We start from the raw sequence: 26,034 nt of genomic DNA on the forward strand, positions 1-26,034 counted from the left end.
TTGACAACATTATGAAACAAGCCCAAAATAAGCAACTACACTTTAGAAACAAGCCCAAAAGACAATAACCCTTACGCAATTTTACTGAATAACAAGCCAAGCGTCGCTTATTATAATCGGACATGGCAAACCCTGCAGCGGCAGGCTATACAAGAGTACTGCTGCCCTCCACAGGCAGGTGTAGGATACTGCTTTATATTTTACACTTTGGATACAGAGAATTTTTAAACCCTCTTGTATGAGTTGAGTTACTGTACTGTACTTGGACCATTCCCCCCAATGTCCCAGAGTTGCCAGAGTTCATCATACACACAGCAACATTTATTTTTAATACAGCCTGCAAAGGTGCAGGCAGTATTAAAAAATAAATAAAACAAAAACATTGTAGGCCATTATTTTACTCTTTTCCCAGGGGTCTTCAACAGCCTGGGGTCCGGGACCCCTATAGGGCTAGGGATCCTCAGTTAGTATAGGGCCTACAGGAGGGACACCTGTTTGTGTGATTTTATTTGACATTAACCACTTAACCTAGAATTCCGTTTCTGAGGGAAACATTAGCCGAAAATAGAGCTCCCAGCGCGAGGCGTTGTGAGCTCCTGGATCGGCTACTTTCAGCAGAGGTTCGGTGTTGTAGCGGAAAAAAAGATTATTATTGAGTGGTTTAACCATCTGAAAATACACATTAACATGACTCCAACGCTGATGATAGTGCTGTCAAACAAGTCTTTGAAGCCATCTATGAAATGGTTTAATCTGCATACAATCTGTTATACAGTACATTATGTCCCTGCTTCAGCTCTCTCTCTCTCTCTCTCTCTCAGCTATGGGGTCCCTATTGTAAACGAGTGTAATACATTGAGTTGTGCTTGAAATGTACTGTAATTCTCCAATCGGTTAATACATTCATCAATCAATCGATCGTCAATCAAAAACCCCTAGCTGCTCTATTCAATACGTACAGAACAGAATGGTCAGGATCAGGTCAGAGCAGGCCTTTGATTTACCCACCCCTCGAGGCCACCATAAAAGCAAAGTACAGTAAACACAATATCAAACTGGACCAACATTTTTTTTTTTTATTCATTTATTTTCTTATTCTGTTCATTAATTTTCTATAGTGCTTTTTTCTTTTTAAACATTGATAAAAAAACAAGCTTTATTTTATTACATTATCTTTTGTTGTCTAAGTGCAGTTAAATGCTATATATAGTAATGCAGCTTTCCATTGGAGATTTATTTTTTAGACAATACAGACATATACACCTTGTTTCGCCGCTGGGTCACACAACGGGACCATGGCGTGAAAAACCAACGTGTAAATGACATACAGAAGAGACGGCTTCTCCTGGAAAACACACATACTGTACGCTCTTATGTACATACTGTATGCACGCGTGTGCAAAAGAAACGGCATGCCACCGTCATACTCCCACACACATACACTCGCCCGTTCATGCACGCACACACAGTCACACACACACACACACACACGCACGCACACCTTTCAGTAACCACTTGCCAGTGGTGGACAGTAACGAAGTACATTTACTTTAAGTACTGTAATTACGTTTTTTTTTAAAAAGGAAAGAAAATAGTATCTGTACATACATTACTGTAGTATTTGAATTTTTCCGATACTTCAAGGACAATGGTTGTCCCTACGTGTCTAGGAAGGGAGAGAACAAGACCACGACGCGTTGTGACATGACGCACTGTGACCTCGCATAGATCTGCTATTGTTTGTCACCATTAAAGAGACATTCTTTGGGACATTTCTGGCAAATCTTTGAGTCTTTTTTTTTGAGAAAATGGCAAAAAAATTGTAATGCAGCAATATGCATTCACGTTAAAAGAAAATGTACTTTGTAAATTTGTACTTTTAAAAAGCATGTATACTCCAGTTCTTTAACTAAATACAAAATTTGACAGAGCAACGTTCACTCGCACAGTCGAGCAATATTTGACCAGAAGTATCTTTACTTTGAAGTACTGAGGTCGAGTATATACCAACACTGGCCACCACCATACTCCCACATACATACATCGCACTGACGCGCACGCGTACACACACACACACACACACACACACACACACACCCCCCCAGTCTCACCCAAACACGGTGAAATAGCATACAAGTCTAGAAAACCCCAAAATCCGTACATAGGACACTGAAATCCTCGGATTTCGCCGTCTCTACCGAACTTGAGCCACGGGAGACGCCACCTCGCGGTGCCGCGAGTTGCCGCGTCGAGCGTTGCGAGTTGTAAACCGATATGGACCGAACAGTAAGTAATGTCAAACTCGGAACTCGCGGGCTGCCACGGTGAAATGGCACTTCCGTAAGTCGTACTGGTGAAAGCCATGCCTCTGTCTGTCGCGGTCAAAACAGCATAGTCGTCTAATATGTATTTTGGTGGTTTTGGGGTTTTCTAGGCGTGTGCGACACGGAATTGCAATTCCGTGCTATTTCGCCGTGTTTCTGTGAGATGGGGTTGCACACACACACACACACACACACACATTCGTCCTTGGCCTATATAATTGCTCCAGCACAATCTCAGCAGGTCATGCGCGCCACGCCGAACTCCAAGCTGACCGCGCCAGCCGCCGGCTCCTCCTTGCAGGCCTCGCCGCCGCTGTACGTCGTCGTCGTCCCCTCCTCCTCCAGCTCGCCGTCGTAGCTCTGCTTCCTGCCGTCCTCCGTGCAGGCGCTGCTGCCCTCCACCGTCCGCTGCTCCGTGTCCGAGAAGGAGGACGAGGCGCTGCTCTCGGTGGCCTCCTCGCCCAGCTCCTCCTCCTCCTCCTCTCCTCCTCCCTGGTCGTTCTCCTGCTCCTCCTCCTCCTCCCGTCGCTGCATGGCCTCCTTGCGGCTGAGCGGCGCCTCCCCCAGGATGAGGGAGTCGGGACGCTGCGGCGGGGGTTGGGGTGGGGGGAGGAGGAGGAGGAGGGGAGCGTTGTTGGGGGGAGGGGAAGAGTCGGTGCGACGGTCCCGACTGGCCGGAGGGAGCGGAGCCGCCGGTGGGGGCTCGGAGGAGGTCACCACAGGAGTCACGCCGAGCTGGTGTAGCCTCTGGAGGGAGAGAGAGAGAGAGAGAGAGAGAGACACACACAAACACACAGAGGGATACATGTATTTGAGGATAGTTGCGAGAAAAAAATAACTTAAAAAGAAAAAACTTAAAAAATGTGTACAAAAAAACTTTAAATAAATACACGCACGCACACATACACACTAAAACATGACTTAAAAAAACTTAAATAAAAAAAACTCAAAAAAAAAGAAGAGAACTTAAAAAAACCCTTCAAAAAGTACGTAATTTATTCTAGCTGTTATTGCAATTTACGAGCTGCGTTCGCTTTCCGCGTCCGCGCGTCTTACTCGTCTCGCTACTGTAGATTTATTTTAACAGCACACGCTGCATTCATTCGACACGTGAGTGTGTGTGTGCGCGTGCGTGCGTGTGTGAGAGAGAGAAGCACACCTTCTCCAGTGCATGGAGCGCGTCCTCTGCCTGGCGGCTGTTCTCTCTCAGAGTCAGCGTGGTCTTGAGGATGGACTGCCGTGGGTGCATGGAGCGGTCAAACTGGTGGTACATGTTCCTCCAGAACCTAGGAAAAACACACACGGACTTAATAAACACGACGTTCATTTAGTTTTGACTCAATTCATTCACCGTACACCGGCTGAACATGCTGAACACGTAAACACTGTTCCCTCCACACAATTCACATCTGAATACCTGCGCCCTGCACTGCGCATGCGTGTGTGTATATATATATATCCTCATGTGTGTTGCCGTGAAGGAAACTGTATAGAACTGTCGTAAAGTGTACAAGTGTACACAAGGTTCCCAGTTCGAAGCCGGGCTCCCCCAGAGTTAGTGTCGAAGTAGCCTCGGAAACCCATACGTTATTATTTCCAGGGAGAAAAAAAAAGTCTGGGTCCGAGTCCACTTCAATTCGGCTTAGAGTAGCGCAAACATCGCTCACTCTGCTGATTTCTGATCGTCTGCACCTTTGTTAAATTGACGCACACACGCACACATGTACTGCACACACACACACTCCTCTCTCTCTCTCTCTCTCTCGCTCTGTCGCTCTAAGTAATTAGTCTCATGTCGCGCAGCTGCACATAGTTTCTCCCAGCGGATCCTGCCGGGAGCTGCCTATGCCATAAAAAGCATAGGTGAGTTCCAGGCTAGTGTCAAAGTGTCCTTGAGCAAGACTCTGAACCCCTAATTGCTCCCGATGTGCAGGTTGGTGCCTTGCATGGGTTTCCTCCGGCATCTGTGTGTGAATGGGTGAATGTAATGCACGATCTCTAAAGCGCCTTGGATAAAGGCGCTATAATAAATGCACCATTTACCATTTAGACTTGAAGTGCACAGGATGGAGGGTATTAGTAGTGACTTTGAAGTGGGGCGGCGGTGGCTCAGGGGTTAGAGTGGCCGGATGGTAAACCGCAAGGTCGCCAGTTCGAACGCCGGGCTCCCCCAGAGTTGGCGTCGAAGTGTCCTTGAGCAAGACACTGAACCCCCTAATTGCTCCTGATCGCCATAATGAACCAATATCGTCCATGTATCGTATTGGCAACCATGTATCGCTGTGAAAATGCATCGTTACGCCCCTAGTGGAGGGTATTAGTGACTTGAAGTGAGTACGGCAGAATGGTGGAGGGTCTTAGTATACTGACTTGACGTGGTACGGCAGAAGGGTGGAGGGTATAGAGCGTCGCAGAACCGCCCACCCTCGAGAGAGACCCGGAAAAGAAATCCCCGTTCATTTTCCTCATAGACTTTTCAGAAAGTATTTATTTAAAGACGTTGACGCCGCGGACAAAGCCAACTCTTGTCGTGACAAATCATGACAATAAACGCAATGTGTTAGTATACTGACTTGACGTGGTGCGGCAGAAGGGTGGAGGGTGTTAGTATACTGACTTGACGTGGTGCGGCAGAAGGGTGGAGGGTGTTAGTATACTGACTTGACGTGGTACGGCAGAAGGGTGGAGGGTGTTAGTATACTGTCTTGACGTGGTACGGCAGAAGGGTGGAGGGTCTTAGTATACTGACTTGACGTGGTACGGCAGAAGGGTGGAGGGTCTTAGTATACTGACTTGACGTGGTAGGGCAGAAGGGTGGAGGGTGTTAGTATACTGACTTGACGTGGTACGGCAGAAGGGTGGAGGGTCTTAGTATACTGACTTGACGTGGTACGGCAGAAGGGTGGAGGGTGTTAGTATACTGACTTGACGTGGTACGGCAGAAGGGTGGAGGGTGTTAGTATACTGAAGCCCATCGCACACCGTCTGCGACTGTCTGCAGCGCGGCACGTTCATTGAAAATAATGGAGGCGGCTGCGTCCGCCGTGCGGCGGACGCAGCCGGTGTGTGGTGGGCTTGACTTGAAGTGGTACGGCAGAAGGGTGGAGGGTGTTAGTATACTGACTTGAAGTGGTAGGGCAGGGTGGAGGGCTCCAGGACGGGGTGTCTCTCGGCGTGCCCGGGGCTGTAGAAAGGGTTCATGTAGTTGTGTTGCTCACTCAGCAGGTAGGCCCACAGCGAGTGAGTCCGCTCCCTCAGCCTGCAAAGCCACACACACAACAAGACATGTATTCATTTACTGTAATTCAGCCCCCAAGAAGCTGCGTCTGGAATGGAGTTTGGCTCGCACAGGGGCCTGTGTGTGTGTGTGTGTGTGTGTGTGTGTGTGTGTGTGTGTGTGTGTGTGTGTGTGTGTGTGTGTGCGTGCGTGTGTTTTAGACTCACTGGAGCTCTTCTCTCTGTCTCTGGTTGTTCCCCAGGAAGTTGCCGTACTGGCAGGAATGTACGTGTTCGTGTATTTGTAGCAGGAACCACTCGTTGAACTCGAATGCCTGAGCACGCACACACACACACACACAGAAACACACACGCACGCACGTTGCGCACGCACACACACAGATATTTTACAGAAAATTCCTCGTCCTAATCCCAAAACTCAATATTTTCCTAATTGTAACCCTAACCCTATACGGTGTATAAGCACCATTTCTTTTTTTGCGAGGATCAGGACATAATTATCATCGCAATGTCTCTTTCTCAAAATCAAACTATATGTGGGGCGTTATTTAAGGCTCTCAGTCACAGGTATAGTAATATAATATAATATATTGGAATGGAATTAACTCCCTAACCATCCCAGAGTTGCTCCCTCTCTCCTCTCCTTCAAAACCTCACTCAAAACCCACCTCTTCAGGATAGCTTTCCCCAGCTGAGGTCCCGTTTTATCCTTTTATCTTTTTAACCCTGTACTGTTGTTGTATCTGTTATGTTTTGCTTTGTTTTTTTCTTATTAAAGTCTGTTCCTATAGTGTTCCTATGTAAGGTTCAAGGTTCTTTATTATTTGTCTCCCGAGGAAGAAATTTGTCTTAGGGCGCTTTCACACCGGACATGTTTGGTTCGTTTAAAACGAACCATGGTCCGCTTACCCCTTTGGTTCGGTTGGTGTGAACGTGCATCCGAACTCTGGTGCGGATCAAAGAAACGAACCATGGTCCGCTAAAAAAGGCCGGACTCGGTTCGCTTCCAAACGAACCACGGTGCGGTTCGTTACTGGTGTGAACGCATTGGGACTTTATAGAGGACCAAACACAGTACGATAGCCAAAATAGCTGTCAGGCGTCGGCAGTTGTGAGGCTGCATTAATAATTAGTTCTAAAAGCATGTATCTTTTACGGGGATCACTATATTGATATGACAGCTGACAGTCTGATTTTATTTTAATAGTAGACGCATACAGTATATGTCGAGGCGCAGCGCAAATGTAATGGCAGCGTACGAGGTTCACATGCGCAAAAATAACAGATGTAGTTATCGACACGGAATGGTGTACGGTATGGTACACGATGTAAGCTTGTAGATCTGTTTATTTTAAGCATGCGCCGCCGCCACGTTTAAAATATTTAAAATCATCCATGTCCCGCACGGCCGCACGTATAGAGAAAAAGCCAATGTTAAATAAGCTATACACAGGTGGTCTCAAATGATCAATTGATTACATCTCTATAGCAAAAGACGTAAAACTAGGTCAACTCAATTAGCTGCAGCGGAGCTGTTCTGACTTGAAGCTCAATAACCTACTAACTGACCACCTTCAAGTTTAAACCATAAGATGACATGGAAATGCCCGCCGATTTGACGCGCAGAAATAACATATATCTAATCGGGTCAAGGTGCACACATGGAAGAAAAGTCCTTTTTATCGGGGATACCTTGTTGTAGGCTATATACGTCTCCGTGAATTGTATGCATCAGCAGCAAGCACATTATTGTTCAAACACCTGCTCCTCTGTTCATCTGTTGCTCTTATTTTGGCTAATAATAAGAACGAATGCAATAGCAAGTTGTTGCTGTCATGTTGCCGTGTTCTCTTCTCTCTCTGTGTGACTGAAGGTTGCCCCAAAAATTGTAGACAGTGATTTCCCCTCATGTACTTTTTCCCCTCACTATTTGGTTCGCTTAACATGTCCACGTGTCATTTGTTTACATATTTGGTAGGCTTTACAAAGTCCAGTGTGGACACCAAACGGACCAAAATCAAAATGCAAATATTTGGTCCTTGATCCGGAACCTTCTAAGCGAACTTTGGGTGTGAAAACGCCCTTAGACAAAGGGCCCGCATGCAAGCGTGCAGCGCCAAAATGTATGTAAAGCGCTTTGGGTATTTAGAAAAGCGCTATATACATTTGAGCTATTATTATTATTATTATAGTAGCACACGCACCTGAGGGAACTGCTCGGTGAGCTGCCAGACACATTCTAGGAACTGTGTGAACACAGGAGAAACCTCCTTAGGGTCCCCGTCCAGCTGGTCACACCTGGCAATCAAAGAGGAAAGGGTGAGACCCATTCTGACCTGAGATCAGATTCTAAAAATGTCTTCTACATCCTGACAGTTTTCCATTATGACCTGAGATCAGGTTCTAAAAATGTCTTCCACATCCTGACAGTTTTCATTCTGACCTGAGATCAGATTCTAAAAATGTCTTCTACATCCTGACAGTTTTCTGAAAAAGCCATGTTTCTATGTCAGTCGTTCTTCGATTTTTCAAAAACAGCAGACCTATACATATATATATAGATCTGCTATTTTTCAATAGCTAAAGCATAGCATAATGCTAACACCAAAAGCGGTTCCCGCCCCAAAATGGGTTAACCACTGAAACCCCTGAATGTCACCCTTTCAGCTCGAGACCCAAAAGGAGAACTGAAACTATAGCGAAGTCCATTTCTAATTTATGGACTTCTTAATTTGTATTCAGTTATTACATTTTTTTTTAAACAAAATTCATTTGTTTTTAATTTGGGTCGGCGACCCAAGAATCGGTCACAACACAGCGTTTGGGGAAACAGTGATCCATACAGGTGGTTCGAAAACAGTTTCATGTCAAGGAACCTCATTTGGTGTTAGCATTAGGTTATGCTTTAGCTATTAAAAAATAGCAGATCTACAAGCTCATAGCGCGCCACCGAGTGGCGCGCTACGAGCTTGTAGGTCTGCTATTTTTGAAAAATCTAAGAACCACTGACATAGAAACATAGCGTTTTCAGAAAACTGTCAGGATGTAGATGTGCTGCTCAGTGATGAAGGACTAATGGAATGTGTAATAATAATGAAGCCTCCGTCTCTCACCTGTCGGCAAACTTGTGGCCAAAGGAGATCCAGTCTTTCTCTATCAGCACCTGGTAGAGAGATGACATCCATCACTTAAACGCTCATAAGAGAACCTTCCCCAGAATTCAGATGTGTGTTTTCTTGGGCCGAATATCAGAGGGAATTTCATAGGACAAAAAGGAAACATCTACCTCACTTTAAATGACAATCACGGACCGGGTTTTTGATTTTTTTTATGTGCTTTCCGCAGCCGTCTAGTGCATGGGGTTCTCAACCTGTGGGTCGCCAAATTGTTTTTGGGGGGTTCCCCAAATTATATATTTAAAAAATGGCTGGAAAATGGAAATTAAGAGTGTTCATAGCACGCATGCACTTTCCTTAATGATTACATCCATGGCTACAGTATTCATTTATGATATATTTTCTCTATTGTTAAGGTTGACAGATAATGATAGCCTACTACTTTCTACTGTCTAGTGGGGTGTTGGTGACAGGCTGACAGCTATAGTGATAGTTACTACTTTCTACTGTCTAGTGGGGTGTTGGTGACAGGCTGACAGCTATAGTGATATCCTACTACTTTCTACTGTCTAGTGGGGTGTTGGTGACAGGCTGACAGCTATAGTGATAGTTACTACTTTCTACTGTCTAGTGGGGTGTTGGTGACAGGCTGACAGCTATAGTGATAGTTACTACTTTCTACTGTCTAGTGGGGTGTTGGTGACAGGCTGACAGATAGTGATAGCCTATTACTTTCTACTGTCAATTAACAGCTGACCTAAAGCCTTTTTGTTTGTTTGTTTTTTTACAAATTAATACATACTGTAATGTTACTAACGTGTGTAGAATGTTATATGGTTGCTAGTTTGAATATGTGTGTGTGTGTGTGTGTGTGTGTGTGTGTGTTTGATTGATTGATTGAAATATGTATTAACAGTTTGCAGAATCACAGTACATTTCAAGCACAAACTCAATACAAAGACCGTTAACTGTGTGAGTGGACGACCCCAATTAAGCATTACACTTGTTAACAACAGGGTCCACCATGTTCAATTCATCGAAACATTTAGAGACGTACAAATAGACACTTCTATATATAGTCAAAGAACAGAACAGGAATTCATCATAGCGTGTGTGTGTGTGTGTGTGTGTGTGTGTGTGTGTGTGTGTGTGTGTGTGTGTGTGTGTGCGTGTGTGTGCGTGCGTGTGTGCGTGCGTACCATTAGACCCTTGATAGTGCGGTAGTAGGGGTCCATCAACAAGGCCCCCAGAGAGCAGACTTGTGCTGTTCTGTCCCATCCGTCTGAGCAGTGGACCAGCACACTGGCCCCTTCCACCGTCACAGCCTGCATAGGGGACACAAGGACACACGGTTATCCCATTCTGACCTGAGATCAGGTTCTAAAAAATGTCTTCTGCATCCTGACAGTTTTCCATTCCGACCTGAGATCAGGTTCTAAAAAATGTCTTCTACATCCTGACAGTTTTCCATTCTGACCAGAGATCAGATTAGCGGACTGACCTCATGCTTCCTTCTATGCATGAGGAGTCCAAGCGGCTTCTTTTCACCTGACAGAGGGGAGAGAGTTTTCCCCGGCCGGACATATAATGGGCGCGTGGAAGGAACACGTCATTCCGAACCATTTCCTTTTCCTTTTCCCCTCCCCTCCATTTTAAGGCCTATTCATAGTCTGGATTTTCGGTGGTAAGGTGACCACCGCTACGGTGGTGAGCTGACCACCGGAGCTGAAATAACGTTGAGCGGTGGTGAGTAAAAACAGAGAGAAGGGCTGGAGCGGTGGCGGTGGTTTGCTCTTCACCGCGGCTCAGTGACGTCATGTTGTAGTTCGGTGGTCACCCCACCACCGAAAATCCAGACTATGTATGTGCCTTTAGAGACCAGGATTACTGTGCATTATTTTATTTATCCCGCAATATTGTAACTCATTTTTCACCCCTGTGTCAATTGTCTAATGTGATCCTGGGCTCTACACACCCTCCACCAACCTAGTCCCCATAGTTGGGGGACAAGGGGAGAGCAACGGACTTCAACTCATGCTTCCTTCATGCCTGAGTGTCCAAGTTGCTCCTTTACACCTGACAGGGGGAGTGAGTGACAGTATTAACCACTTCTTAAACACGTCCACTGTCGCTGTGTCGCACGCATGCAGGGGACGAGGACACAAGTAAAAAAAGACACATTAAACCACTTAAAACCATTATAACGCTTTTTTTGTGTGTGAATTAAATGTAATTTTACAGTACAATACAATATAACTTATACAATTGGGGTGGTTGTAGGGGTGATTGTATTTTGCACTCCCTGCTCATCCAACGAGACACACAATCCCATTTCTGACTCGGAAAACCGAAGGTCACAGTCCAGTTTCTCCCCTGAGCAAGCGGACAGGCTCTATTACTGTAGCTCTGCGTGTGGTAAAAAATGTCAGCACTTGTACAGAGACCCTGGTTCAAATACGGGGTAGAACAGGGAAGTTACATTTAAGTAAAAGTAACAATACTACAGTACAAAAATACCCCAAATATAGCCAAGTGGCTATACATGGCTTAAATGGTTAATGTATGGCTTGTAATATTAATAACAACAAAGTTAATCATGTCAAAACGAATGGCGTATAAACTCAGAGGCAGCCGCTCTCATTCAGAATAATAACTGAGAGTGCGTCGTGAAAAATGTGTGGCTTGCGAGAGTCGAATACTTCTCGAGCTGTTCCTTCTGAACTTAATGCATGAAGAGCTACACTTAGATACCCATCTAGTCTTAGAAGATATTGGCATAAAATCGAGTATTTATAACCGTCACAAATATCCCTGTCAAGCATGTTTCATTTGGACTGTTGTTATCAGTTTATTTTTGTACGTAATTGTGTTTTTCTATGGACCTCGGGTCTGCGATGTATTCATTCATGCCTTCATTCATTGGACGTGAGTGCATGTGCTGGTGGAGGGGTGAACAGAAGCAGACATTCATTCATTGGACGTGAGTGCATGTGCTGGTGGAGGGGTGAACAGAAGCAGACATTCATTCATTCATTCATTGGAAGTGAGTGCATGTGCTGGTGGAGGGGTGAACAGAAGCAGACATTCATTCATTCATTCATTCATTGGAAGTGAGTGCATGTGCTGGTGGAGGGGTGAACAGAAGCAGGGGGGGGGGGGGCGTGCATGACTCGCACCTTGGTGAGAAAGATGGCCGCGTCCACGACGGCCTTGATATGTCTGAGCCAACCGCTGCTCTCCAGACCCATCAGATAGTCACTCATGGAGAGCGTGCGGACGCCCACCACTGAGAGAGAGACAGAGAGAGAGAGAGAGAGGAGAGACGTAGAAAAGATAGTGAGACACCTGAGCAAAATGACAGACATTTTGCCAGAGGGCAATTATGTACAGACTCAAATTCAAACAGACTCAAACATTCATACACACGCCGGCAATTTTGCCCTTAAATGCCACTCTATAAAGTTGTGATCTGAGATCGACCCTGTGTTTATGGTCATTGGTCATTGGTAATTAACTATGAAAAGAGACTTTTACTTTGTGAAATATAAGCGTTATATATGGGGTGCATACTTAGTTTATGCTAGTCATTGGTTAGACATGGGTTAAGGTTATAGCAGGTTTCGGTGTGCTGCCCCGTGGGAGGTTTAGGTTTATAGGGTGAGGGTTTGAGATAGGTTGTAGTTGTAGGACTAATGACTGGTCTAACCAATGACTAGTCTCGTCCCGGTGGATCATCGGTTTCCATCTGTTCTTCTGACTGCTCTCTGCGTCTTCCTCTCTCACTCCAGCCAGTCTTCTCTCACCGTATCCTATATAAGCCTCATCTTTGGCCTTTCTTTCTTCCAACCTGGCAACCTCAGCCTGGCAACCTCATCCCTCCTCTGTTCAAAACCATCTCAACCTCGACCTCTAGTTGCTTCATCCCCAAACCGTATAACCTTGGGCTGATCCTTTTTTAACCCATTTAGACCTGGGAACGATTCTACAAATGTCTTCTTCTAAAAAATCCTGACAGTTTTCTGAAAAACCTTTATGTTTTGTCAGTCGTTCTCAAACATTTTCATGTCATGGAACCCCCAAGATTATATGTATTTGGCCGCGGACCGGACCCCCCCCCCCCATATCTGAAAATATGTTGTAAAGAGAGACCTCCCAGAAGCAAAGATTTGAGTTAAAAAAAAACGTTAAAAGATTTGCAACACATTTTCAAAATGTTCGCTCTGAAATAATTATATATATTCAAAGATTTGTGCCACATTTTCACGATTCTTCAAAAAAAATGCAATAGCTAAAGTATAAGATAATGCTTGAAACACCTAGCCTCCCACCTTCCAGTAACTTCTGCAGACTGGCCCTCATGACGTGGATGTTCTCGATGCCGACAAACTGGAAGCGGATGTTGGAGTAGTTGTCCTCGTTCTCGTAGCCTTTCCCCGCGGCCCGGTTCGCCATCGCGTTCAACTGGAGGGAGAGGGAGGAGATCGAGGGGATGCGTCAGACATAGGAGGCTGTTTCACAGCGTGTGCTTAACCCATTCTGACCTGAGATCAGATTAAAAAAAAATGTTCTTCTACATCCTGACAGTTTTCCATTCTGACCCGAGATCAGATTCTAAAAAAATGTCTTCTATGTCAGTCGCTCTTCGATTTTTCAAAAATAGCAGACCTATACAAGCTCGTAGCGCGCCACTCGGTGGCAAAACATGGACCACCGCCCGTTCGCCTGCTATCGCCTCTATCGGCAGTAGTCGCCGGGTCCCATTGACGAATAATGCACTTCCGGAAAATTCGTCTGGCTGTCGCCCGCTGTTAAAACGTACCGTCTGAGTTACAGTCCCATGAGGGTCCATTTGGTTCCTCACTATCATTTAGCTGGGGGGGGGTCCTAGAACAAAATCTCACCTTGGGCCGGGTGTCCATGACGTAGACGAAGCGGCTGTTGTGATTGGCTCTGCTGACGGCCTGCAGCAGGCCCTCGTCCTCCAGACAGCGCGCGCTGAACCCCGAGAGGGGCTGACTGCATCGGCACACCGCCGCCTAGTGGCGGGAGGGGGGAACACAGGACACACCACCGTCAGACAGAAACCTTGCATCTATTGCTATCCGGATTTGAGTTAAAATGTTCACTCTGTAATAATATATATTCAAAGATTTGAGGCACATTTTCACGATTTCTCAAAAAAAGCAGACCTACAAGTTCATAGCGCGGCACTGATCTGCTTATTTTCCAATATCTAACGTATAACACAATGGTTAAAACATCAAAGGGGGTGTCTGTTCACATTTGTCACTGTTAAAATGTTTTTTCTTGTTTATTACATATATCTTTAGTATGTGTTGTATTTTACTCATTATCATTGTCAAACATGTATGCTGAAGTTATGTTATACAAAATGCCTAATAAAAAAAAGTATTAAAAAAAAAGACATCTAAGGAAAATGGGTTAATCTGGGGGGGGGGCATGAATCACTGGAGGGTAACTATGTGTACTATAGGATGCATAACCCTTCATAACGTACCTTCTTCTCCTGGTAGAAGTACGTCAGGACCGGGAAACGTCCTTTGCTCCTGAACTTGGAGCTCCCCACGATGATGGGTTTACTGGCCGTGATGGGAACATACAGGTCCCTGGGATACGTCTCACACACCTTCAGACAGAGCACGCACACACACACACACACACACACACACACACACACACACACACACACACACACACACACACACACACACACACACACACACACACACTTTATTTGAGTCCACATTTATAAAATACATTATCAAGGGCACAAATATTAAATTGTTTATAGGGTCAATATAAGTACAATAATATAGCCTTTCCACAGGAGTATCTTTTTATATTTAGCATATTACAAAGTTATCACCCTCAAGGGTGAAAATTCCGGGAGGAAAAACGGGCAAGCACCGGGGTGAGTTGTCCAGTATTCAATACTAGGCCTAAGTGGAAAAAGGTATTACTTTGTAGTCTCGGTTGACGTCCGTGCGCTGCCATTGGTCACAGGGGACGCCCATCCTCTCAAACTCCGCCCCCAGGTCGATGAGCTGCCAGCCCTCCTCTCTCTGCTGGTCGTTCTGTTTGGGGTTGTAGGCGAAGGCGTACAGCTCCTCGTAGGCCACTAGAGGGAGACACAGGACGCAGTTAAGCCATTTTAGACTGAGGTCGATTAAAAAAAAGGCTTCTAAATCCTAATTTTTTTCTGAAAAACCTATGTTTTTGTCAGTGGTGCTCAACCTTTTTCACGTCAAGGACCCCCAGAATTATCTCTATTGGGCCACGGACCCCCATCTCAAAATATGTAGTTCCAGGGATCTCCCAGAAGCAAATAGTTTAGTTCAAAATGCACCTGTTGTGCATCATGGACTTGATCAAGGCACAACAGGTGCGCAGCCACACCCAGCTCTGAGTCCAGTTCTAGTTTGACTCAGGCCAGGTGTGACTGCTTAAATCAGTCACCCTCCCTCTCACAGGGGTTAAATCAATGTCAACAACAACAAAAAAGTATAACACACACGCACACGAGCACACATGCACACACACACACACACACACACACACGCGCGGGCGCGTACCAGGCCGTAGCAGGCGCAGCAGGGAGCTGTAGATGTCGTGGCAGTCCCGCTCCCGTTGCACCACGAAGTGGACCACCCGGAAGTTACGACACACGATGAGGAGCGGGCAGCCCGCCGTGGTCAGGGACTGCTTCTCCACGGACGCTATGTGGTGGTGCAAGATCTGCACAGAGAGAGAGAGAGAGAGTGTTGATTCAACCCATTCTGACCCGAGATCAGATTCTAAAAATGTCTTCTAAATCCTGACGGTTTTCTGAAAAAGCCATGTTTCTGTGTCAGTCGTTCTTCGATTTTTCAATAGCTAAAGCATAACGTAATGCTAACACCAAAAGGGGTTTCCGCCCAAAATGGGTTAAGTAAGACGAAAAATGTTCGTCGACTACCTTTTTTCACTGACGGAAACTAAATAGAAACTAAATGAAAACTAAGCTATGATGACTAAAACTAAGACTAGATATATCGACAATGTCGTCAAGAAATAAAAAAAATCACACCCGTGTGAACTGAGTGTTGCAATTCCCCCCCCCCTTCTGGGGGGTCACTGGAACAACATATTTTCAGATGGGGGTTGGCGGCCAATGTCATATATATATGTTTCAGAACGATGTTTTTTTTCAGAAAATTGTCAGGATTTAGAAGACATTTAAAAGAAATCGACGTCAGGTCTAAATGGGTTAACAGTCGAAACGCGTTGGCATTTTAAACTTGAATAAAGTGTATTAGGTTCAGATCACAGTACATTATATCAGGATCACTTCTGCTCAGACAGAACCTCAACAAACAATACCAAAACAAGCAAGACAATACAGAAGTGAAATACACCCAAAATAAAAACATTTAAAAGGTACAGACTGAGCCCAACACTTCGACAACAGAGTATTCATCCTGGAAGTACCAAACCTTCACAAAGCCTTGATAGTATGACATTCGTAAGCTTTTCTACACCGTTTGGTACCAGTCTGATAATGAAGGTTGGAGCTCTAGCAACCCAAACCTTCAGAATGATCTTTCTCGCAATATACAAAAAGTATTCCGAAAGTTGCCTCTTTCTCCTACTAAATGTTATCATTGTAACTGACCGAGCAGAAATGTGCATGGAGTGGATGTAGAAAGGGTAGACAAAAATAAGCATATCAACCCAAATATGTCTTGAAATACCCATGTTTCTATATCAGTGGTGCTCAATTTGTCATGTCAAGGACCCCCCCAGAAGCAAAGATTTGAGTTAAAAACGTTCGTTCAGCCATGAGAAGTTAATAAAATAAGTCTTCTGCAAGAATATATATTCAAAGATTTGTGCCACATTTTTCACGAATTTTCAAAAATAGCATACCTACAGGCTATTGAAAAATAGCAGATCTACAAGCTCGTAGATCTGCTATTTTTCAATAGCTAAATTATAAAAATGTTTAAAACACCAAAAAGGGGTTCCCTCCCTAAAATGGGTTAAGCATTTAGCTTATTATTATTTTTGGTCGTAATAAAATCATGTAATACTACTAATGCATTACAATTATCGTTGCCTTTTTGATTATTACAGACAAGGACGAAGGCTCTACGTCCTCCAGAGCCAGTGAGGATACAACAACAGCGACAACAACACACGAGAAATGGACGTGGGGGGGATTAATGAATTATCGCCATAAAGAAAAGAAAAGAAAACAGTTCGAGACAAGGGTCCAGAAAGACGTTTAGTACACATACACACGGCGCTGTTATTGAGAGAGCATAGCGGGTGCTTGTATAAGAGAAGGACAATGCATCACATGAGCATAATAATACAGTAACCCTGCAGGAGAAACATCATAAACATGCACATTCCTTCATCGGCATGAGTAATGATTAGCAGAACATCCAGAACAGCTGCTGAGTCAGTCTCTATAGTCCATACAGCTGGGTGGATCGCGACCACATGACATGCACCTGAAATATATCATCTATAATCACTTCAATTAAGGTGACTTGATTGACATCAAAAAGGGCCTGTCGGCTGCCTCAAACCCACAATGCAACACGTTGTTTTCCAAGAGTGTTGCATCACAGACATCAGTAGACTTATAGGGCCGATTCATACTCCTATTTTAGAGCCGAATAAAAGTCGGTTCGGCGCTGTAGAGCCTACAATGTGACGTCATTTGAGGTTCGGGGGGGGGGGGGGGGGGGTACCGTGCTAAAGTCGTCTCTTCGGTGCTACTGACAATTTCTGACGAGCCGAAATCATTTCGGCACTACAGGCGGTAAAATAGGAATATGAATCGGCCCCTTACAAAGAAAACCTGCCAATTCCATTTCTCCTGTCTATTTCCTGTTCCAAGTGTGTCTTATGTAACCATTTCCAGCAAAAGGGATAATGATTATTTCGGGTCAGTAGATCTTGTTGAGCCGGTCATTTTGAAAGTAGCTCTCATGTCAAAATAAACTCTGCACCCCATGGTCTATACACAGTATATATATTCAGTATTTTATGCACCAGAAACAACAACATACTGAGATACGCATAGACTATAATTCGGAATGGTCTTCTGCACGTGCACACGCATGATGCACGGCACACACACACACACACACACACACACACACACAGCAGGGGGCGGCCGTAGCCATAGCCAGGTCCCAGTGCAGAGCCCTGCACACTAAACAGGCCTAGAACAACACATGAAAGCAGTCTTCATTCCCTTTGCTCAGCACATAAAATAGGAAGGAAGGAAGGTCAAGGGCAAGAGGCCCGGGCTGTCCGTGGTGTTTTAACACATGCTAGAAAGTATTCCACACAAACAACTAGAAGCATTCACAGAGCTTGTAAAAAAAAGAAATCCTTGAAAACCTGAAACCGAAGGAGTTTTCACTCTGAAATGAAATAAAACAATGGGTGTGGGACATGAACAAGAGGCATTATATCCCCATTATTCTAAGAGGTTCTCTAAAGTGGGGTCCGGGGACCTCCCGCAGGGTTCTTGAAGTGGTTCCAGGGAGTTCCTTTATGGTGCGTTATCAAATGGAGTAGTGAGTACCACAATGACAAAATGTCAATTCAAAGGGCTTTATTGGCCATGAGGAAAACATACGTTTACATTGCCAAAAGCAAAAAGTGGAACAATTACAGTCAAAACAAAAATGTATGTATCATTGAAAGTCAGGATCTCCAATAAATCAATTTCTATGTCCCACTCGATGCAGAAATATAGTCTTGACTTTCGGGGTGGTCGCGTTTCCATTTGATATCCTTCTCCTTGGTCACAGCAGTTCACGAATCACGCTGCTGTTGTTTGCACATTGTTGTTACTTTGCACAGCATGATATGGGAGTTTGTTTGGTCATTAGTCATGTTTTCAAAATCTCACTGTGAGAGGGAGGTGGCTGATTTAACCTGTTGTGCCTTGACCAAGTCGATGCACAACAGGTGCACAGCCACACCCAGCTCTGAGTCCAGTTCTAGATTGAATCAGTCACCCTCCCTCTCACACTCACACTACATTATTCCTACTTCTATTCCCTGTTGGCATTCCTTCAGCCTGTCCGTCCATCCATGATGCCATCAGGCCTGCCATCAAACCTACGTTCGGTCACCGCGGCAACATGATGACGCGTCGCTGGATGCAATATTGTTGACCTAGTTCCCACACAGATTCTGAAAACAGTAGCTCAGGACGGGACAGACAAAACAGACGCCGACTGTGAAAAAGGCCAGCACAAATATACTCAAGTACTGAGACGAGGTCACGCTGACCTCCTCAATTAAGAACTGTCGGCTGGCAAATTGACCCTAGCCTATGATCCCTGCTGTATTCTCAATTAGTGAGCACCTGTATCCACCCTGCAATCAGCAGCACAGCACACTTTAGAGTTTGTCAAGCCTAGTTTTCTGCTCATTCTGTACGGACCACAGCAGCGTGTGCGTCTCCTTGTTAAACACACACACATGCTTTCTGTACAACTCTACGTTCTTCAGTAAAAACCCTCAACCCAAGTGCTTTGTTAATTGTTCTTGACCGAACCACCTGGAGCGGTGTAAAGCTTCCGAACCGCACTACAAAATACCGATGATAGTCCATAGTCCAATGGTTTAGTTTAGGGTGCGTACCGCACAGGCTCAGATTACAGGTCCACGATATTGACAATTTGGCCCGATATCTCGATTACTACAGATATTAGCCATACGAGTTTCCTAGTAGGGTTTCCCTTACACCTGTTAAGTGTGATTCTGGGATGACTTCGTATCAGTTTATTATTATTTGTTAGGCCTACTACTATTAGTTGTTTTTCTGTTCATGTTTCTATATCAGTGGTTCTCAATATTTCATATCAAGGACCCCCAAAAATTAGATTAAATATGCCGCCGACCCCCCGCCCATCTGAAAATATGTTGTTCCAGGGGACCTCTCCAGAAAAGCTGGTCATGTTTGCGTGATTGGAATGGTAACAGCTGAAATAAAAGAGCTTCATCACCAGTATCCCAATATTAACCTGAGGGCCGCATTAAGTGAAGGTGGGGGGCCGCATTAAGTGGCCCCCGGGCCACCAGTTGCCCATGTATGGTAACTATAGGAGGACACTCACCCATATCTCCTGGGAGGCTGTGGAGTTGCTCTCGACGAAGATGAGGTGCGTGGCGGTCAGATACAGCGTTCCACTGGTCGACTTGTTGCCGAAGCGATCCAGCAGACGCACCTGCTCCACCTGCGAGACCAGACGAGCCACATGGATTAAACCCACACTGCAGTCGCCATTGTTGCGCCGCCGACCACAATGACCGGTGGTGCAACCTAGACGTCGTTATAAGACCCATTTAGACCTGAGGACGATTCTACAAATGCCTTCTAAATGCTGACAGTTATCTGGAAAACCTCTTTGTTTCTACGTCAGTGCTATTTTTCCAATAGATAAAGCACAACATAATGTGCCACCACGCACAAGCACGCCACACATCTGTTATTTGCCTATCAGCAAATCAATGACTATAGTATTGTCGCAACTGCCAGTTTTAAAATGCATAGTTTATGGCATTCCACTCCTCTCTCTCCCTCAAACTACGCAAGCATAATTAACGTTTTTGTTTAAATCAGATGTATAGATATAGCAAAGCAGGTGTACTGTGTACTGTAGATAGCGGACAGATCTTGCTTGCTTGTCACCTTCCTAAAGACCCATTCTGAGACAAATATTGACTCAGTTAGTACACACACACACACACACACACACACACACACACACACACACACACACACACACACACACACACACATATTGACTCAGTTAGTAGCCTTCACATATAGGGGGAAAGTTATGGGTCATTGGCTATATATATATAACAAACAGTTAGAGTTTAGAGTTGCACTCCATGTGTTCAGTGTTCAACTGTTCATACAACACAAATCATCTTGTTTACAAATGATTTTATAATTTTACAAATGATTTATCTAAATATCTGTGACAATGCTGCATCCGTCACTAGCAAGCATCATGGCTTTCAGACATTGCCGTGGTCAACTTGACACACAACAACACTATGCACCTGCTGAGCAGGATCGGGGGCCCACCTGAAGATCTTCACGGCCCTCCCATATACTAAGTTAAGTGGCCACAGATGGGTGGGCATTTTCTGAGCAACGTTCATTTGATGCTGGGGTTAAATCCAATTTAATTCAATGTCCAGTGATCAATCATCCACTGTCTTATAGTGTCTGCTCTCACTGAGCTGACTCAGTTCCTTTATCCCATTCTGACCTGAGATGAGATTCTAAAAATGTATGTTTGAAAAAGCTATGTTTCCGATTTCGATTTCGATTTTTCAAAAATAGCAGACCTACAAGCTTGTAGCGCGCCACTCGGTGGCACGCTATGAGCTTGTAGATCTGCTATTTTTCAATAGCTAAAGCATAACGTAATGCCAACACCAAAAGGTGAGCTGACGGAAATGCTCCGTCCTGTCCGACCTCGGTCTCTCCGCGACAAACCCGACCAGCAACGGGCTGTGAGTCAAGAGCTGGCACCAACACACACTCCTGTAGTAGTGTGTGATACAGGAAGTTACAGGAAGTGACTGCCTGCCATGAGTCACACTGAAGGAGAGAGGAGAGTGAGATAGGGAGAGTGAGAAAGAGAGAGAGAGAGTGAACTGCAGAGGGAAAGAAAAGTAAACAAGTGAGGGGGGGGGGGCGGGGGGGGGAGAGAGAGAGAGAGAATCTGTCTGCTTTTAGTACCTAGCTTCTCTTCTTCTCTTGACTCTCTACTCTAGGTCAGGGGTTTTCAACCGGTGGTCTGTGGACCACTGGTGGTCCGCAGAGGTATTGCAGGTGGTCTCTGGCCATGCATTAAAAAAATGCATTTCTTTTTACTTTTAATAACTTACAGCCAGGAGTTCTTACTGTATGGTGTGTGTGTGTGTGTGTGTGTGTGTGTGTGTGTGTGTGTGTGTGTGTGTGTGTGTGTGTGTGTGTGTGTGTGTGTGTGTGTGTGTGTGTGATATGAAATGTGAGCTTACCATAATCACAGTAATCCTTAATCATATTCCATCATATTCAAACAAAATCACTGTATTTTATTAGATTAGATTATATTGATATTATAGCTATTTCCCTGGGTCAAAATCAGTTGAAACCCCCTGGTCTAGGTGAAGCAATAAGGGAGCTATAGGAAACAGTGTGCAGACTACTTCTCCTTCGCCTGTACGTATATCCTTTTGGGTTTTTTTACCCCCTCAGGCCGGGAACCCATTTTGGGGTTCTGTACAGTATGTACAGTATTCAAAAATGTAAAAAAAAAAAAAAAAATGATGCTGCTATATAAGTTTTTCAGAAAACCTAGGTCAGGATTTAGAGGTGTTTTTTTAGAATCGGCCTTATAGGCCTAAATTGGTTAAAACACCACATGTATTCGAAGAATTTTCGAATGATTTCGAATGTCGAATGTACATGATTTTCATGTTGAATATGATATGAACATTGCAGAATAATATGCTGTAAAACTTCATCTATAATAGTCCGGTCCTGTATGGACCACGGTTGAGTCTTTTGCGAGATCAAATGATTCATAATTATCTTAATAGCCACATTTTTGATTAATGTTTTAGTTTTAGTCTTAGAGTCTCGCCAGAACTCACACAGCAATTGTATTGATATTTTTTTATTTGAATCTTAATTTAAAACATTCGATTATACTTTAAAAAAATTACATTCGAATATTCATTTGAATATGGAATATTCGTTGCCATGATTCACCGGCCCTCTCTTGCTGTTTTGCTGTCGACTGCGAAGGGAGGGTTACAGTACTAGGCACAAAGGCAACAACTAACTATTACAATAATACACACGTCACAAGCGTCTCCCCTGTCAGAGCATTGAGAGCCTCCTCCAAGCTAATAAGGTTATCTGCCTCGCTTTCGGGTTCTTGGAAACGCCCCCCAGCCACTGCGTTAGTTTTACTGAGGTTAGGTTTAGGTATACTTTACTGAGGTTAGGTTTAGGTATAGTTTTACTGAGATTAAGGTTAGGGTTAGGTTTAAGTATAGTTTTACTGAGGTTAAGGCAGGAACCATATCAGCATCCTCCAAGCTGTTCCCACGTCACTTATACGACACAGTAACGTAACGTCTGCACGTTACTGTGTCGTGACTCGTAACAAGCATTGCCGCTAAAGGGTCGCCCACCGCGGCAGGTAAAACTACCTTTTTTTTTTCACTGACGAAAACTAAATGGAAACCAAATGAAAACTAAGCCATGACGACGACTAAAACAAAGACTAAATACATTGACAATTTCGTCAACAAATAAAAATGTTAGGAAGGGACTAGTGTACAAGAGATCCAGTATAAGTCATTTTGCACTTGGTTACATGCTGAAAATAGCAGATCTACAAGCTCACATGTGGATCGGCTATTTTCATCATATATTACGACGGCATCAAGGCCCGACAAAATACATTTTAGCCGACTAAATCAACTGCAGATTTAGTCTATTTTATGATATTTAGTCGACACTAAAACATTCCAGGTGACAAAAATATGACTAAAACTAAATGAAGTTTCAGTCTAAAGACCATGACCAGACCTAAACTAAAATAGAAATTTGCTGCCAAAAACAACACTTCTTTGGGGCAGGTGGAGTTTGCTTTCAGGTTGCCCGACAGGGGAAGTGCCCATTTTCAGAGGGGACGGGGAAACATGTCTCCAATACCGTTTAACACAACACAAGTCATCTGTCTATAGTCTATACTCTTAAACACATAATTTGGCATAAATATTGAGGTATGACTTTTTTGTTTTTCCGCACAGCCCCAGAAAGTAAACAAATAAAGTGTTAAATCGAACGGCTTACACTTTCCGGGCAAGTGCACCGGGCATGACCTTTGGGAGAGTAGAACATGACCTGTACTTGACCGACGGGCAAAGTGCCTCTGAGAGACTTCAGTAGTACTTCTGTGACTGATGAATCGGGCCACGCTATAGTTTAAGTATAGCACAAACGGAAGGCCTCCCCTCGGTTTTAACCCATTTAGTAGGACGGGAACTCTTAACCCATTTAGACCCGAGCTCGATTCTACAAATGTCTTTTCTAAATCCTGACAGTTTTCTGGAACACCTCATGTTTCTATGACTCAGTGGTGCTCAACCTATTTCATGTCAAGGAGCCCTAGAATCATCATGTATTTGGCCTGCAACCCCCATCTCAAAAAATTTGTAGAATCAGCCTCAGGCCTAATAATTGGGTTCAACAACACAAACACACACACACACACACACACACACACACACACACACCGTAAAATCCTTAGCTGTACGACATGTGAACTATAAGTTCAGAAGACCTGTACAGAAGAATTAGGTCTGAAAGAGAAAACAACTTTACTAGACCCTATATATACACAGTACAGTATATACAGTATATGGTCACGGTCTGGTTTTGTGACCCGTCCCGTGGTCTGTTATAATGGCATTACTCGGACCCATCAGACCATCAAGGAGACGCGACAACGCTAATAGTGACTCGCTCAGATCGATCATGGGACGTCGAGAGAAACAGAAACATTACAAGTATTAAGTATAGGCCTGCCCGTGTCCCAATGATTACAGGATCGCCTATATTAATCCTTGAGAGAATCATAATTATTACAAGTTATTTCTGTTGAAAATGATTCATAAATGTTCATAATCGCCATAATCATTTCCACGTTCAAATAATTTCATATTTCCAAACATTCTCCAAAAATGGAATTAGCCGATCTACAAGCCCAAATGAGTTGCATTTTGAGCTTGTAGATTGGCTATTTTAATTATGAATGTTTTTTTTTTCAAGTATAAAGTTTCTTAGTTTATACAGTAGGATATTTGTCATATCTCCCCTGTACAACTTCAAAGCCTAAAAGCCAAACAGAAATGTTTGCAATGACAAAAACACAATTAAATAAATCGTTAATCACAATAGTTAGTGTGAATCACACAGAGATGACAATAATTAATAATGTCATAATCGTGACAGCCATATGGGGGGGTCGTCACACAGCCACGACCACACCTGCTGTCACCAGCCTCTGTACCACACACACACACACACACACACACACACACACACACGAGGGCTCAGACTTCCAGGGGGTCCCCGCCCCAGCAAAATTAGTTCATCAAAATCAATGTATAATTACGTAATAGGCCCTAACAACTATGTCAGGTGTCTGAAAATAGCAGAGCTAGAGATCTGCTATTTACAGAGAATCTTCAAATGAAATGGGGCAGATTTTTAATATTCCATTTGAACAATAATAATATTAATAATAATAACACAAATCCTATATTGGTGGAGAGGGTGGTCCCTGGCTGGCACAGAATACTTTCAGACCTGGATCTGTGGTCAAATTGTTTGAGAAGCAGTGTTGTAAACAATTTGTGACCATCTTACATACAGGCCGATGGTTTAATTTGCTTATAGTTTAAACCCTAGCTGTGGCTTACCTTCGGCGTTCGGATGTGTTCCATTTCTACCGACTAGAGACAGCTGTCAGTTGATGCAACGGTGCTATAGGCGTTTCTCCTGGATATAACTGTACCATTTGGGGGTGATATGAGACCTTAGTCAACTTTAACACAGGGATGGGTATTCTCTTTTACTTTGTTATCGGCGGCATATGATATGTGCTGCTACTGTTTATTGTCAATTTCTCTTTCCTCCATATCCGCGTCAAGTCAGCAAAAAAAACACCAGTACAGTCTGTCTGGTCCTTGGTTTTTCAAAGTAAAATGAATGCTTCTTATTTTGAGAAAGGGGGTGTTTATTCAGGGCATAATTATTCAAAATGCACAATTGTCACAGGACATATCAATGGAAATATAACGACAGCATGAACATCGATAGATAGACCTGTCTTTGTCCTAAATGTGTTTAATTAATTTAATTTAATTTGGAAGAAACGGATGTGCTGCTATGCAACGTGTTGGTGAATTTGACTCTACTTCAGGAAACGGGCTGCTTCCTTTCGCGGAGCTTCCTGCTTGTTCGCTGTGCACTACAAACACCTCGCTGGGGACGATGGGCAATGTAGTTATTTTTTTAGACGAAGGCCTGCAGCATATGGTAACTAACTATACGACGTCATTGTTGTTCCCTGATTGATTGATTGATCGATTGGTTGATTGATTGATTGATTGATTGATTGATTGATTGATTGAAACTTGTATTCACAGTATGTAGAGGTAGTAGGCCTACAGACTAGGCTACAGTTCAAAAGAAAGTATAGGTCGATACAAAAACTGCTACTGCGAGGACATATACAGGA

General features: G+C 44.1%; 1 protein-coding gene across 1 annotated transcript; it reads right to left on the reverse strand.

Moving 5' to 3' along the window:
- Window positions 1-1,102: 1,102 nt before the first annotated feature.
- Window positions 1,103-25,423, reverse strand: mtmr6 (myotubularin related protein 6). The gene is made up of 15 exons (XM_080794239.1): window positions 25,214-25,423; window positions 19,828-19,947; window positions 15,271-15,433; window positions 14,659-14,816; window positions 14,196-14,324; window positions 13,579-13,713; window positions 13,006-13,138; window positions 11,854-11,963; window positions 9,877-10,002; window positions 8,675-8,724; window positions 7,766-7,859; window positions 5,769-5,875; window positions 5,449-5,583; window positions 3,484-3,610; window positions 1,103-3,071 (listed from the first exon to the last, which is right to left on the reverse strand). The coding sequence occupies exons 1-15, from the start codon at window positions 25,235-25,237 to the stop codon at window positions 2,559-2,561; spliced, it is 2,124 nt and encodes a 707-aa protein (XP_080650365.1). The 5' UTR covers window positions 25,238-25,423; the 3' UTR covers window positions 1,103-2,558.
- Between the last annotated feature and the right edge of the window lie 611 nt (window positions 25,424-26,034).

This window comes from Protomyctophum bolini (genome assembly GCF_963924005.1).
Source record: "Protomyctophum bolini genome assembly, chromosome: 21".
NCBI lineage: Eukaryota > Metazoa > Chordata > Actinopteri > Myctophiformes > Myctophidae > Protomyctophum > Protomyctophum bolini.